The sequence below is a fragment of the Halichoeres trimaculatus genome, unplaced genomic scaffold (genome assembly GCF_033239565.1).
Source record: "Halichoeres trimaculatus isolate MK-OKI-2021-1 unplaced genomic scaffold, fHalTri1.1 fHalTri1_scaffold_18, whole genome shotgun sequence".
NCBI lineage: Eukaryota > Metazoa > Chordata > Actinopteri > Labriformes > Labridae > Halichoeres > Halichoeres trimaculatus.
In genome coordinates this window covers 4,001,237-4,014,955 of record NW_027437196.1, presented here as the reverse complement: position 1 = coordinate 4,014,955, position 13,719 = coordinate 4,001,237, and the positions used below count along the sequence as shown (strand labels likewise).

The 13,719-nt window shown below is 38.4% G+C and overlaps 1 protein-coding gene across 1 annotated transcript in view; it reads left to right on the top strand.

Annotated features, from left to right (window-relative positions):
* drosha (drosha ribonuclease III) overlaps positions 1-13,719 on the top strand; it is a 176,415-nt gene that overhangs the window by 131,463 nt on the left and 31,233 nt on the right. Inside the window, exons 26-27 of the mRNA XM_074693775.1 lie at positions 10,239-10,344; positions 13,035-13,176. Of these exons, the coding sequence (XP_074549876.1) occupies positions 10,239-10,344; positions 13,035-13,176 (248 nt within the window). The remainder of the gene's footprint in view (positions 1-10,238; positions 10,345-13,034; positions 13,177-13,719) is intronic.

The window sequence follows — 13,719 nt, the reverse complement described above, 5'->3', positions numbered from 1 at the left end:
TACCTGAAACACTTAGAGATGCAGTGACGGCGATGCATTGTTGGAAATAACAACAATCTTCACTGATTGTTTAAAACTTTAAATCAGGTTTAGTTTCCTCCATCATTACATTTTTACTTTCCTGTCACAGTTGTTCAGCAAATAGTCAAAAACTGTAATTACAGGAGATCTGAAATGCTCGTTTCCAGCTTTATGGATTTAATCTGAAAATCCTCCACGTTAGCTTGGCACGGTTCACCTCTCTCTGTTTCTCTCTGGCTTTAAGGGCCTCTCTCTCTGATTGGTTGGCTCTCTGATAGCCTGCCCAGGGCCAAAACCCTTTCACAGTCTCTTTTTTTCCTCACTAAAACAGCTAAAAAATAATAAAAGAAATTAAAATGAGAGAAAAAAAAAGAGCCTGAATCTTTAAATTTATGTTCAAATCTCTTTGGAGTTTTTTTCATCTGGCTGGGAAGGAAAGATGCCACCCCAGACTTCTCTAGAGACGTGGCTGTTGATGCTAGACCACTAGGAATTTGTGTTCTTCCTCCATCTTGTCCATACATCTCCGTCCAGGAGGTTAGAAATTTTCAGTTGTGCTCGGCACTGTTATTTTCTGTGCGAAAGGGACCCTGTAGATGCGTCAAGCATAAACAGGGTTCCCGCGGATCCTTGAAAAGTTTTAAAAGGCATTGAATTCATAATTCTAAAAATAAGGCCTGAATAGGCATTAAAAAGTCTTAAATCCAAATTTCAAAAGTCTTAAAAATTTGAACACATTGGTAAGATTTATGTTAGTTTGAAGTAAAAAAAAAATTTACGTAACATTTATCTATTTTTCTAAATAATTTCCTTATTTACTCTCGTGGCAACATCGCATAATCACAGCAGTGGAACTAACAAAACAGTGATGTGGTTGCACCAGGAACTTTTAAAGCAGATGCATGTCTTGGTTCTACCTAGGGTGCTTGGAGTGAGAAAAAAATGAGGAAAAATTGGCAAAAAAAATCCAAAAGTGGATTTGGAAAATTGATTATGGCAGCAAAATTGAGAATTAAATTTGAAATTAAATTTAAAAAAAAACATGTAAAAATTCCAAAATGGTTTTGACAGTGGCCAAAAAAGATGAATGGGGGCAAAATAGGCATAAAGTTGTAAAAATGGGGTTAAAAAAAAGGTCAAAAAAAAAAAAAAGTGATATTTTATGTAAAATAAACATTGGGTTAAAATTGCCTCTAACCCAGGTAATTCATGTGGTGTTTTTGTTTGTTAGTTTTGTTTGTTTCAATTGTGGTTCGTTGTCGACTTGCTTTTGAATTTGATTTCCAACGTCATTAAAACAGTCTTAAAAGTCTTAAATTTAACTTGCCTTGAGCTGTAGTCACCCTGATAAATTAGCCTTTAGACCCCTTCGTTGACACAAGAGACCCCCTGACAGCCTGGACTGTAAAATTTCTGGGGTTACATTTTGTCACATGTCACTTGGCTGGGTTCATGTGTTTACATACGTGTGTATGTGGTTGCAGAGCAGAGCAGCTATTTATGGTCCTCTGGCTGTCTGCATGGTTGCGTGTTCACAACTCTCTGCATCGCGTATGGCGAAGTTCTGCCCCAATAGACTGTAAAAAAAAATGGACGTCATCTTGCTTGGTCGCCACAAAAACTGCTCCCCCTGGTGGCTGGCTGCAGTATAGGTCAAAAAATCCAGCTCTCCAGTCATTCCAGATGGGCTGTGGTCAAACTTTTAAAAATTAATACTAGAGCCTGACCCATATGGGATTTTTGGGGCCGATACCGATACCGATACTGGGGGGCAAAAAAAAAGTCGATATCCAATATATCGGCTGATATTTATAATTAATTCATTGATATACAGAGGATATATACTGTATATAATCACAAATTATTATGATACCCATATGATTCAAGACAGAGACAGAACACTATTAAATTAAAACAAGTAACTTTAATTATAAAACTGTCAACATGAGAACTTCAGTGTAAACAAATGTTAAATAAGATCAAGCTGTAAACACAATAATAAATAATAGGGATGCACGATATTATCGGCACAATATCGGTATCGGCTGATAAAAGCTTAAAAACACGTTTATCAGTATCGGCAGATATGAAAATTTCTGCCGATATGCACAGCCGATAATGTGCTATTCAGTTAGGATTATTATTATTTTCCAGCTGAAAAATCAGCTCCTTAAATAAAATGTAGCACTTCATTTATTTGCACTGCAGAGCTCTGTGACTGTCACCAGGTTGTTACAGTAGCTCTACAATAATCAAATGCAACTTGGTTATGTTTAAAAATGCATTGTACATTTAAAGTTCATGTGATCTAAAGAAATTATTTTTCTGCATTTCAATACTGAATGTCTTGAGTTTGAAAAAATAATACATTTCTTATTTATGGTAAAATCAAATGTTATTTGTCTTGTTTTATGTGTGTTTCTTAAACAAATAAGACCGTCACAATAAGAGTAACATATAAATTCCAGCTTTCTTTACAGTGAAAAAAACAAACTTGTGATTATCGGTATCAGCCAAAAGGGGTTTCAATATATCGGCATATCGGCAAAAATCCAATATCGTGCATCCCTCATAAATAAAGAAGTTAAAGTGTAAACACCTTAAATAAATAAGTCAAAATTTTAACACAGTAAGGAGAAAAAAAGTCAAACTGTAAACACACAATGAGCAACTTGCACAACGTTTAAACACCGTATTGTAGTCTTACATTAGATAATGGTGGACGTGTAAATTAACAGTAGCACATTTTGGCCGATGTTGATTAATTGGTGACAGGCAGAATCCACCGATTAATCAGCTCTAATTAATATACCCCATAGAAAAGTTTCTCAGGTCCGATTGTTGTGGTGATTTGAAGATATCATTTGGCTGCCTTGTATCCAAGTCCTCTTTTTTTCTGAAAAGTTTTGATTTCATTAGTTTTTAGAGGTTAAAAACAAGGTTTTACATCACGTTTAACTATGATTGACAGCTGGCGTTCTAGTGTATTTTTGGGGGGATTGTCGGGGATACAGTCAAGAAGAGGTTAGACACTGAAAAGAAAAAAAAATATTATTTTTGTCACCTAGCTCCACTGAGATCCTCCCAGAATCCCTCACATAGCTCATATAGCAGACTGGGAACCAGGGAAAATAATCCCGGACTACGACACTGGTCTTCGTACTTTCTGCACTTACTTTTTATTTCCGCTCCTTCTCCCGCCTTCCCTGGAACCCTTTTGGCACCCCCTCACGCACCTCAAACTTTAAAAACAGCAGCTGTAAATGGTTGTTAAAGGGGGATCCAGCCTCAAGTGGACAATAGAGGTACTGCATCTTTTTTGTACGTCTCTACTGGCTTCATTTCCAAAACGCTGGAGGCTGCTGCTCAGTGAGGGCCCCCAAAAAAGCTCTCAAACTCTCCTCTTATCGACGCCAGCTCCTCCTGCTAGTTTCACTGCAGCAAAAACACAGAGACAAGAAACGACTCCCAGTGCACCGCGCTCCGTCTGAACTGTCTCCCCTCCCATCCTCCCCGAGGCCTGCATGAAACTTTAAGAGACGACTTTGAAAGAAGAAGAGTTCCTGAACGCACCGAGCAGGTGCCGCACTGCCTCCCTGCACGCCGTGGGTTTCTAACGACACAAATAAGGAAAAAGAGTCCCCTGTTTTTCCTTTTTTCACCTTTTTTAAGAAAGAATGAAACATAAAAGGAGAACAAGGTTGTCTTTTTGTCATTTGCATGTAAGACAACAATGAATCCTAAGTTAAAAATGTGCTCTAAAAAATGAGTATGGGTATCAGGTAACTGCTCGTTGATAAATATTTGATTCTATTTGTGCTCCGACTTTAAAGCCAAGGTCTCAGAGTCAAGAGGCCCTGCTCTCCGCTGAAGTTCCTCTTTGAATAAATAGATTTTTCTGCGTTGTAAAATTCATCCCCACATCCTGCGTTACCGACCGACCCTCCGTTGTAGCTGAGTGTTTGATTCCTCAGCCTCCGCTGCTCCACTTGCCCCCCGGTAACACTCTGAAGAGAGCAGCCACAGATTACACCTTCCCACCGCGCACAAGCATGCACATATGAAACAAGAGCATTATTTCCTGGAGAAACCAAGAGGAGAAGCGGCCTTAAGAAATGGAGTGCTCCCCTCAGTCGGAGCGGGCAGCATGTCGCCGCCGCTGCTGCTCCTTCAGAGGAGCTGTTAAAGGTATTTTAGATCAAAGTCAAAGGCGAATAAAGACCGCGGCTCCACACTTTACTTCAATTTCCCCCACCTTACTGCAGCATTGTGCCTCCTGTTGAAGTGAATAAGGAATGGCTCTTTGTGACGCCTCACACAGCAACGCGCTCCTCTTTGACCCGCTCCATCCCTCGTCCTCCTTCACAGTCGCTCCTCTGCTCCCGCTCTGGCCCTGCGTCCCATTGGACACGAAATTAGCTCACCCTACACCTTCTCAATCTGTTCCTGCCGAACATATGCCGCCTGGCGCCCTGCTGGCTCAGCTCACATGCAGTTTGCATGGAGGAGATCTGCAGCAGACCTGTTGACACGTGTTCACGCGTGTTCACACGTACAGGTCTGAGGAACAGAGAGGACTGACAGTTCTGTCCGCCTTGTTCTGGCCTTCACCTCAATCTCAAAGCTTTTATTTCTCCTGACACATTTTTTTTATAAACATAGAGCTCCATGGTTACACCAGAGCAGAATGAGAGTTTTTAATATGACTCATGATGTCTGTGTCAACATGTTTAGCTGTCACCAACATGTTGCAACCACGGGTAACTCATGTGAAAAGCAGGAACAGCAGCAGTTAGTCGCACAGACTGTGAGTTAGAGCTCAGACCTGCAGACTCAGACCTGCAGACTCAGACCTGCAGACTCAGACCTGCAGACTCAGACCTGCAGACTCAGACCTGCAGACTCAGACCTGCAGACTCAGACCTGCAGACTCCTGGTCGGTGGGATCTGGCTGGTTGTTGACCTGTGTTAAAGTCTCTGACCAGCTGGATCCTGATGAGTCTCAGACTGTGGACAGGGACCTCTGGGACTAGACCTGGAAAACTAGCCCTTTATTGGGTTTAGATTAGGGCTGGTTCATGTGTGCCTTCCTTTCTCTTTTCCATGATATTCACTATTCTTCTTTTTTCTCCTCTTTTCTTTTTTCTTTGTTTTTCTTTTCTTTTCTTTTCTCTGTCACTCCTATTTTCTTTTTTCTGTCAGTTTTCATTTTCCTTTAATTTTCTTTTTTTGTCAACCTTTTCTCTTCTCTCTTCTCCATCGCTCTTCTTTTCTTTCTTTTTCTCTGTCATTTTTTCTTTCTTTTCTTTTCTTTTCTCTTTTCTGTCACTTTCTTGTCTCTTTAACTCTTCTTTTCCTATTTCTTTTTTCTACTCTGTCTATCCTATCTTTCATTTTTTCTTTTCTTTTCTCTGTCACTTTTCCTTTCTTTGCTTTCTTTTCCTTCTTTTCCTTCTTTTTCTTACTTTTCTTTTCTTTTCTTTTTTTCTGTCACACTTTTCTTTTCTCTTCTTTTTCTTTTTTAGTCACTCTTTCACTTCTTTTCTCTTGTCTGTCACTCTTTTCTTTCTCTTTTCTGTCACTTTCTTGTCTATTTAACTTCTCACTCTTCTTTTCTCTTTTTTCTTTTCTTCTCACTTTTTTTACCATCACTTTTCCTTTGTTTCTCTTTTATCCTTCTTTTCTTTTCTTTTTTTTCATTTCTTTCCCTTTCTTTTTTTTCCTTTTCTCCGTCACTTTACTTTTCTCCCTTTTTCTTTCTCTTCTCTGTTGCTCTTTATCATCACTTATCATTCGCTTCTCTTTTATTCTTTTCTTTCCCTTTTTTCTTTTCTTTTCTTTCTTTTCTTTGTCACTTCTCTGTTTCTCTTCTTTTCTCTTCTCTGTCGTTCCACTTTCCCACTCCGTCACTCTTCTATGTCACCCTTAGGTTCTCCTTTCTGTCAATCTTTTTTCTGTTGCTCTTCTATGAGGGAGGGCAGAAAAGTTCGTAGCCTTACTAATTAGGATTTTTTCCATAGTGATGAAACTTGGCTTGACACAGCATGGTTTATTGTTCACCATAAGTCGATGTTTTCTTGGGTTGTTGCTGTGACAGAACGTCTGGACTTTGGGTCATCTTCCAGGCTCTCCATGCCCCTCTTTAATTCAGCTGCCCACTTTTTCTCAGTTGATAAATCTGGAGCGTCATCCCCTGATGTAGTAACCATGTCGGTGTGAATGTCCTCGGGGGTTAACTTTTTTTTTCTGCAGATATTTGATAACAACGTGCCAAATCTGATCCATATTCACAAAATGTCTCTGGCTCTGCTTTTTAAAATCCTCAAACACGACATCAGCGTCAGTTAATCTGAAAATAAACCAGAGTGTACGTGTCAGAAAATGTTGAATTCATTAAGGCACGAGTCAGGTAAACTTGAGCTAAATTGACGTCTGTGCGTGGTTCAGTATTTGCTGATTGGCCAATGTTTGTAATCCTTAATGATAATCTTCATTTATTCCGGTTATCTTAAGACAGAGTGATTGAGAAGAATAAGAATAAAAACAGCAGATTTAATAAGTGAAATTAATAAAGTCCATAAATACAGCAACTGTCTTTTAAGCCTCTTTGATTAAACAGTAGATTTGAATCAAGCTTGAAACAATTAAACAAAGACGTGAAGTGTGAAAAAAACTGTGTCACTTTCATGTGTCTAAATGTGAAGCTGACATTCTCAGTTTCTGTTGTAGAAAAATAAAGTTTGAGCGCTTTATCCCCAAATGATGAAGAGGAAAAAAATCTGAAACAATTAATCCAACAATGGAATGAAAAGAGTTTTTCCAAAAGTGCTGCGGCTGCAGATTCAGCGTCTTAAAAGACTTTATTTCTTTCTTCTTACACTACAAACGTGGCAGAGAAGAAGTGATGATGGAAGCACGCAGTTTGGGGGGGAATCCCTGTGGTTCAGCAGAGACTCTTTGATTACCCAGTTTTGCATGATCTAATCACATTTTTAGCGAGGAGATCAAATCCATACGTCTGATCGAGGAATGGGAAGATAAGAGCTGGAGTAACTGATGATGCCTTTGATGACGACTTCCTTTCTCTTTCTTTTAACACCAAACGTCGACTCACACACAGAATAATCTCATAAGTGATGGGATGTAAAAACCGTCTGTTGCTGAGGATGTTTTGATTGCTTCTCTAACTCCGATCTCGCTGCGCCGCGCTGCGCCCCATAAAAAGCGGATGAACCAGAAATCGGACAATAAACTTTCTCCTCTTTGATGTCGGCTTCCTGCTCATCTCCTACCTCTGCATCTTTCCCTCTCATCTTCAGACGTTTCCCTCCTCCTGCGAGGAGATCACATCTATAGATGGATGTGTGCTCTGCTGCCGTATATACCCCCCTGCTCGCATGGCTCACACTTACCCCCCCCCACAGCCAACGCTTCCTGCCTCCCTGGCACAGCACCAGCCCACATCTGCAATGCTAATCTATAATTCTGTTTAATTAATGACCTGCCTTTCACAGATGGGAGAAAGGCAGGAAGCTGATGTAGGATACAGCAGCTCAGTGAGCTTTTTCTGGGGATTGTAAGAAGGTGGAAAGTTTCCTCTCAACCTCGGTGTGTGTTCTGTTTGTGGGCTTTTTAACAGCCACTCCTGCAGGTGTAGCGCAGCTTTTTTATGCATTTATTTTTCCTCCATCTGAATCGCAATCAAAGCTGGGCGTTTTTCCCCTTCTCGCGACTCCAGGCAGCCTGTGAGGCTGTCACGCAGCCTGTCAGTGCAGCTGTTCCCAGAGGCCACCTATGTAATGTACATCCGCCAACTACTTTCTGTTCCCGCTGAAGGACTAAAAGCCTGATAGATTTGTCGAGCGAGCGTGATGCCTTTCATGCTCTGCTGATGTGTCGCTGAATAACCTCCTGCTTTACCCTCCGAGCTCCTCTTTTAACTCCTCTTTTCCAACCCTCTCCATCGTTTGGTTTCCCCGTCACGTCTCTTTGCAAAGTCTTCATTTAAAGTCTCTTGAAATGTGGAGGGAAGTGGCAGAAATGCAGACATTTGTTGGAAACTGTATGAAGTCCTGGATTAGACACTTTTGATCTTGTGGAAATGACCAATGACATCATCTCTGCTTCTTTTCCATTAGGGGGTGATGTGTAGAAAATATGTCAGGATGATCTATGGCAGGATCAGGAATTTGTTTCAAAACTGTTTTGACCTCTAACAACATTTTTAACCCTGAATATTTCTTATCCTGCAATCTAAACTATCCATGTGCAATAATTGTTGCCTTTTCTGCACCATTTCGTAGCTTTGATCTAGTCTTGTGCCCTGTTATGAGTTTTTTGCACAGTCCAAGTGTAGTGTCCCCCTTTCTGGTTTGGGATTTTTTAAGAGTCACTAAAATTTCTGGGTTTTGCTCAACTTGCTCTACAGACCTTAAGTATTTTATAGTATATACAATGTGAAAGACCCAGACCGCTTCTTCTCTCAGATCAAAACAGAAAACATCCTACTGAAGCGTAAATGCAAAGCACTCAGGGAGCGCAGACCTCCTCCAAGCATATTGTAATTGTCACCAACACTTTAGTCCTACTTTAATGTTATACTCCCTTTCAGCAGACTGTCTGCTACAATTCGGTGTTAGTTGCAGGTTTTATGATAATTTGTTTCCTGACAGTGTTGAAATGATGATCCAGTACATATTTCATATTCCAGATCTTAGTATCTAGAATATTACCAGGATCTGGATTGCACTTTTACATCTGTCAGAAATTAGGGTGACCTTGTCTTGTATTGTTTTGCAAAGCAATCCGACCATTTATGGTGGAGTTATATACACATATGGTGAAAACAGCCCTATCTCACAATGATAAAGAATCCTCTAAAAAAAATCCTGGATCCAGACAGTGATCCAGATCACCTCCAAAATTGGATCACTTCTTCCTTATACCATTTTAAACATTTCCTGAAAATTTCATCAAGATCTGTTTGTTACTTTTTAAAATATGTTGTTCACAGACAAACAGACGAACTCTTCCAAAAACATAACCTCCTTAGCGGAGGTAATAATACTCCTACTACTACTACTACTAATAATGATAATAATAATAATATGCTACCTCTCGTTTTCTTTTTCTTTGATTTTTATCGGTTTATATTCTTACATTAGGCAAAATAAAACAAGAATGGATGAGACCAGGTAAGGTGTCCTCTTTTTTGGGTTTCCCAGAATATCAATTAAAGTCATCTCCAATTTGTACCCAAAACAAGACGACAGTATTTGATCTGTTTTTGTTTCCTTGTCCTTAAAAGAGTCAGAGATCTTACCTGGGAGGCCCATCTCCTCTTCTTTCAGGAGCCCTTTAATTTTTTTTTTCTTTTGCTTGCCCAAATAGTTGAAGAGTTACGGTAACGAGAACAGCTTGCATCACTTATTTCCTGTGATTGAAACATCATTGCACGTGGACTCCTATGCAGTACCAAAACACCCTGGCAGTCGTCATAAAGCTCTTTTTTTTTTCTCTGTAGCCCAAATAGCAGAAGAGTTACATTTTTATTATCATTATCATTATTATTTTATTTTATTTTGTTTTATTTTATTTTATTTTGTTTAATTTAATGTAATTTTGTTTTATTTTATTTTATTTTGTTTAATTTTATTTAATTTTTTTTTTTTATTTTATTTTGTTTAATTTTATTTAATTTTGTTTTATTTCATTTTATTTTTTGTTTTATTTTATTTCATTTTTTTTTTTTTTTTTACATTTTTTTTTTATATATTTATTTATTTTTGCACATATGAGAAATGAAACACGAAATGAGCCATACATAATTTTTTGGTAAAAGATCAAAACAAAACTGAACAAAACAACAAACAGTAATATTAGGAAATGTGCAGGAGGTGGCCCTCCTAGAGACACAAACAAAATGTACGCATACTCCCACACAAATAAACAAATATATTTCAGCAGTTCCAGAAAAATAAAATACAGTTAAACAGACAAAAAAATAAATCAATATTGTGTTCGCAAAAGAGGGAAAGGAGAAAAATAGGAGAAGAAGAAAAAGATTATGATGGGGAATTGATTAATTGATTCAAAAAAGTGTGTGGTTTGTGTCTTGAAAGATTGAAACTGGTTGTGTTTCTGATGTGACCAAAACTAACTATTCTTGAGACATGTTTTAATAAATGTTCCCATCCTCCTCCCGTTTCTCTCTTCAGGGGCCACAACCAGAGGATGGAGTTCCTTGGAGACTCCATCATGCAGCTGGTCGCCACAGAATACCTCTTCATCCACTTCCCAGATCACCATGAAGGCCATTTGACGGTAAGAGCTCCTCATATGCATCCTCTTTGATGCTCACAGACGTGCTTTCAACTTCTGTTTCTTTGCACCTTTGTTACTGGAGATTTCATCCTGTGCAGCCCAGAAATGAGCGTCAGAGTTTGCAAAGTGTGTAACAGGATATCTCCGTCTGCCTGCTCTGCAGTCATTTATCACACGTCTATTGGATGTGTTCTCCTGTTACCTGTTGAAATTAAGAGTAAAATACAAAAAGGCTTTTTCTTGCTTATCGTGATTAAACATCAGGATTCCTTTGCGAAGTGAGTCTTGCTCTGATAACAGTATCACAGGAGTATTTTTGTTGTGCTGGTATCAGAGGAGAAGCAGGTTTGGGGAGAAACTCTGAATCTGTATGTGTAAGGGAAAAACCGGCATCAGAGCATCTCTGCGCCTTTGTGCCTCCGCCGTCTGAAGTTGCTCAAACCGCCTCTCTCCTCACTCCTTACCAACCTGACATGAAGATACAGCTGTGCTTTTGTGTTTTTGTGTGTGGGTGTTTTTTTCCCTTTCCCTACTTCCTTCCTTTCCATCAATCTTTGAATCTCCTACTGCTCGCCAGGTACTCACCTCCTTCCTTCCTTTTTTCTGCTTGTTTCCACAAAGTAGCTCTCCTCCTCTGCTCGCCTCACACTGTGCCTGTGTGTTTACTGTACTCCGTGTGATGGGTATTGTCATGAGACAAAAGTCTTCTGTGGTTTTTCAATAACGCGTCTTTGTCGGCACATTTTTGCCGGAGCTGTCAGGTGTCTGGGAAATAAAGTTGTGAAGCACAGGTGCAAAGCAAATGATGGCGCTTTGAACACGGAAGTCTGTTTCCTGACAGATGGCATCTCTACTCCATCTCTATCCGGGTGTCAGCACTTCTTTTCAGGAGACGGACCGCTCCAGGCCAGAGGGATAGAACTGGTCCAAGCCTGGATGAAACCGTATTTATTCCTTACAGACGGCTGCTGTGATGTCATTTCTTTAAAAGCTTCCAGCGAGCTTCACTTCAGAGGCTGAAAAAGGAGTCAAGAAGGGGAGCATCTGAAATGGATTTCAAATCAGGGGAAAAAGTGCTCATTCAACCAGTGTGTGTGTTTCTGTGTGTGTGTGAGGTTGCGTGTATCCCGTTAAGGAGGACACATCACAGCGAGAAACATTCAGACGGTCATACTGAGTTCTGTTTGCTCTTTTCCACATCTCGCAGCTATATTTAACATGTTTGTGTTTTTCCTTTTAGAGTCGTAAATGTAGCGCGCCCAGCCGAACATGTTGTCATCCTCTGAGCTCCGAGTCACAATGTAATATTTAACAGAGCGACGTGCAATCTCCCTGAAACATTTACTCTGCATTACCATCTCTGGCTTTGATGAATTATTCCATGTGAAGGTTTTATTTTGATGTCTCTCTGAACTTTTGGTTTGGGTTTCACTGTACGCTGTGTTTGTAGTGCGGACACACCTGGAATGCTTCCTCTCAGGTGGATGTTTCTGTATCTTTCTTCTGTTTTTACATTTCCTACCATTAGTATCAATAAGGGAGCTCTAAAATTTTTTTTTTTTTTTCTCTAAAAAATGTCATTTTAATCCCAGAATTTCCTCAATCAATCAAGATTTTTGAGTCATTTTTGGGGCTTATATAATTTGTTTATTTATTTTTTATTATTACTATTATTTTAGTACTTTCAATATTTTTATTTATTCTTATTTATGTATCTTTATTTTTATTTTTCAAATAATAACTATTATTTGATTACTATTATTATATTTTTAGTCCAATTTATCTTTTTTTTTTTCTTTTGGCCCTCATTAAAGTTTATTATAGTTTTCTCATTTAGGATTCTTAATTTTTCAATTATTTATTTATTTTTTTCATAATTACTATTATTTTATTACTATTATTTTTTAGATTTATTTTATTCATGTATCTTTATTTTCATTTCTAATTAAATTACAATTATTTTGTTACCTTTTTTCATTTCATTTATGTTTCTTTTTTTTTTCTTTTGGCACTCATTTAAGTTTATTATAGATGTTTGCTAAAAAGATATTTTGCAAAAAATCTAGTGGAATCCTGAATCGACAGGAAAAAAAAAACGTTTTTTTTTTAATTTTTTTTATTTGTTGAGTCATTTGCAATAAATAGTCCCATAAAGATACATTTTCAATTGAAATATTACAGAAGATTTGTTATTTATTTATTTTTTTAGTTTACTATGTTAATTATCCTATTATTATTATTATTATTATTATTATTATTATTATTATTATTATTATTATTATTATTATTATTATTATTATTATTATTATCGTCTACTCCATGTTATGTTGAAAAAAAAACAGGAAAGAATGTTTATAACTAACTAAAAAGTGAATTTAAAAATAAATAAAGTTATAATTTTTTCGCAACTGATCTGAAGTCTGTATTCACAATGTCAGGCAGCTTTCAGTTTATTGATTTGGGAATCTGAACCTCTTTGTTTCAGTCATGGCTTTTCAAAGCATTTCACATGTTCTTTCGTTGGATGTGAGGTCAAATATCTCAAGCAGACCCTGGTCCTCTGTAATTTTGTGGATGTCCCAAACTTTGTTGCTCAAACGTAGCTTTCAAGGCTTTGGCTGCATCAGTTTTCAGAACCTCCCTGCTTGAAGTGAACCGGTTTTAAAAGCTGTGTTTGTTTTCCTCCACAGTTGCTCCGCAGTTCTCTCGTAAACAACCGCACACAGGCCAAAGTGGCGGAGGAGCTGGGCATGCAGGAGTTCGCCATCACCAACGACAAAACCAAACGACCGGTCGCTCTGCGGACCAAGACTCTGGCCGACCTGTTGGAGTGTATGTTGACAACGCTTTGATTCATAAGAGTTTGAGATGAAGGGAAAGAAAATCTATACAGACCCTGGCTAAACCTTTTCATCAGCGCCTCTGTGGAAGGTGCCGTTTGAGACGACAGCGTGAAGCTTCGTTATTGATTTCTCTTTTTTTTCTTCTGCGTTTGGTGTCACACTCAGTCTCTTTTCTGCTGAGGACACTTGAAGATGCTCCCAGCATGCTCGGTGTTTCTGGAGGAGTTAGTGATGACTTCTCCTTTTCAGTTCCAACACGAGGGCTCCGGTGTCGACTCAAGATAATAATGTAGCTTTAAGATTTTTACTGGCTCATTGCAATCAACAGTATAAGATATCCAACGCTTGTTTTGTGGAAAAATGGAGGAGGAAAAGTCAGATTTGGCAGCTGAATTGTTTTATATTTAATCCTGGTGGCCTTGCGTTAAAAAAATATTTAATTTTTAATTAATTTTTAATTTTTTGAACGTCCTAACTTGTTGGATTCTGGTGTTTTGACTCTAGCTGTAATTAAAAAAATCCTTGGCTATGA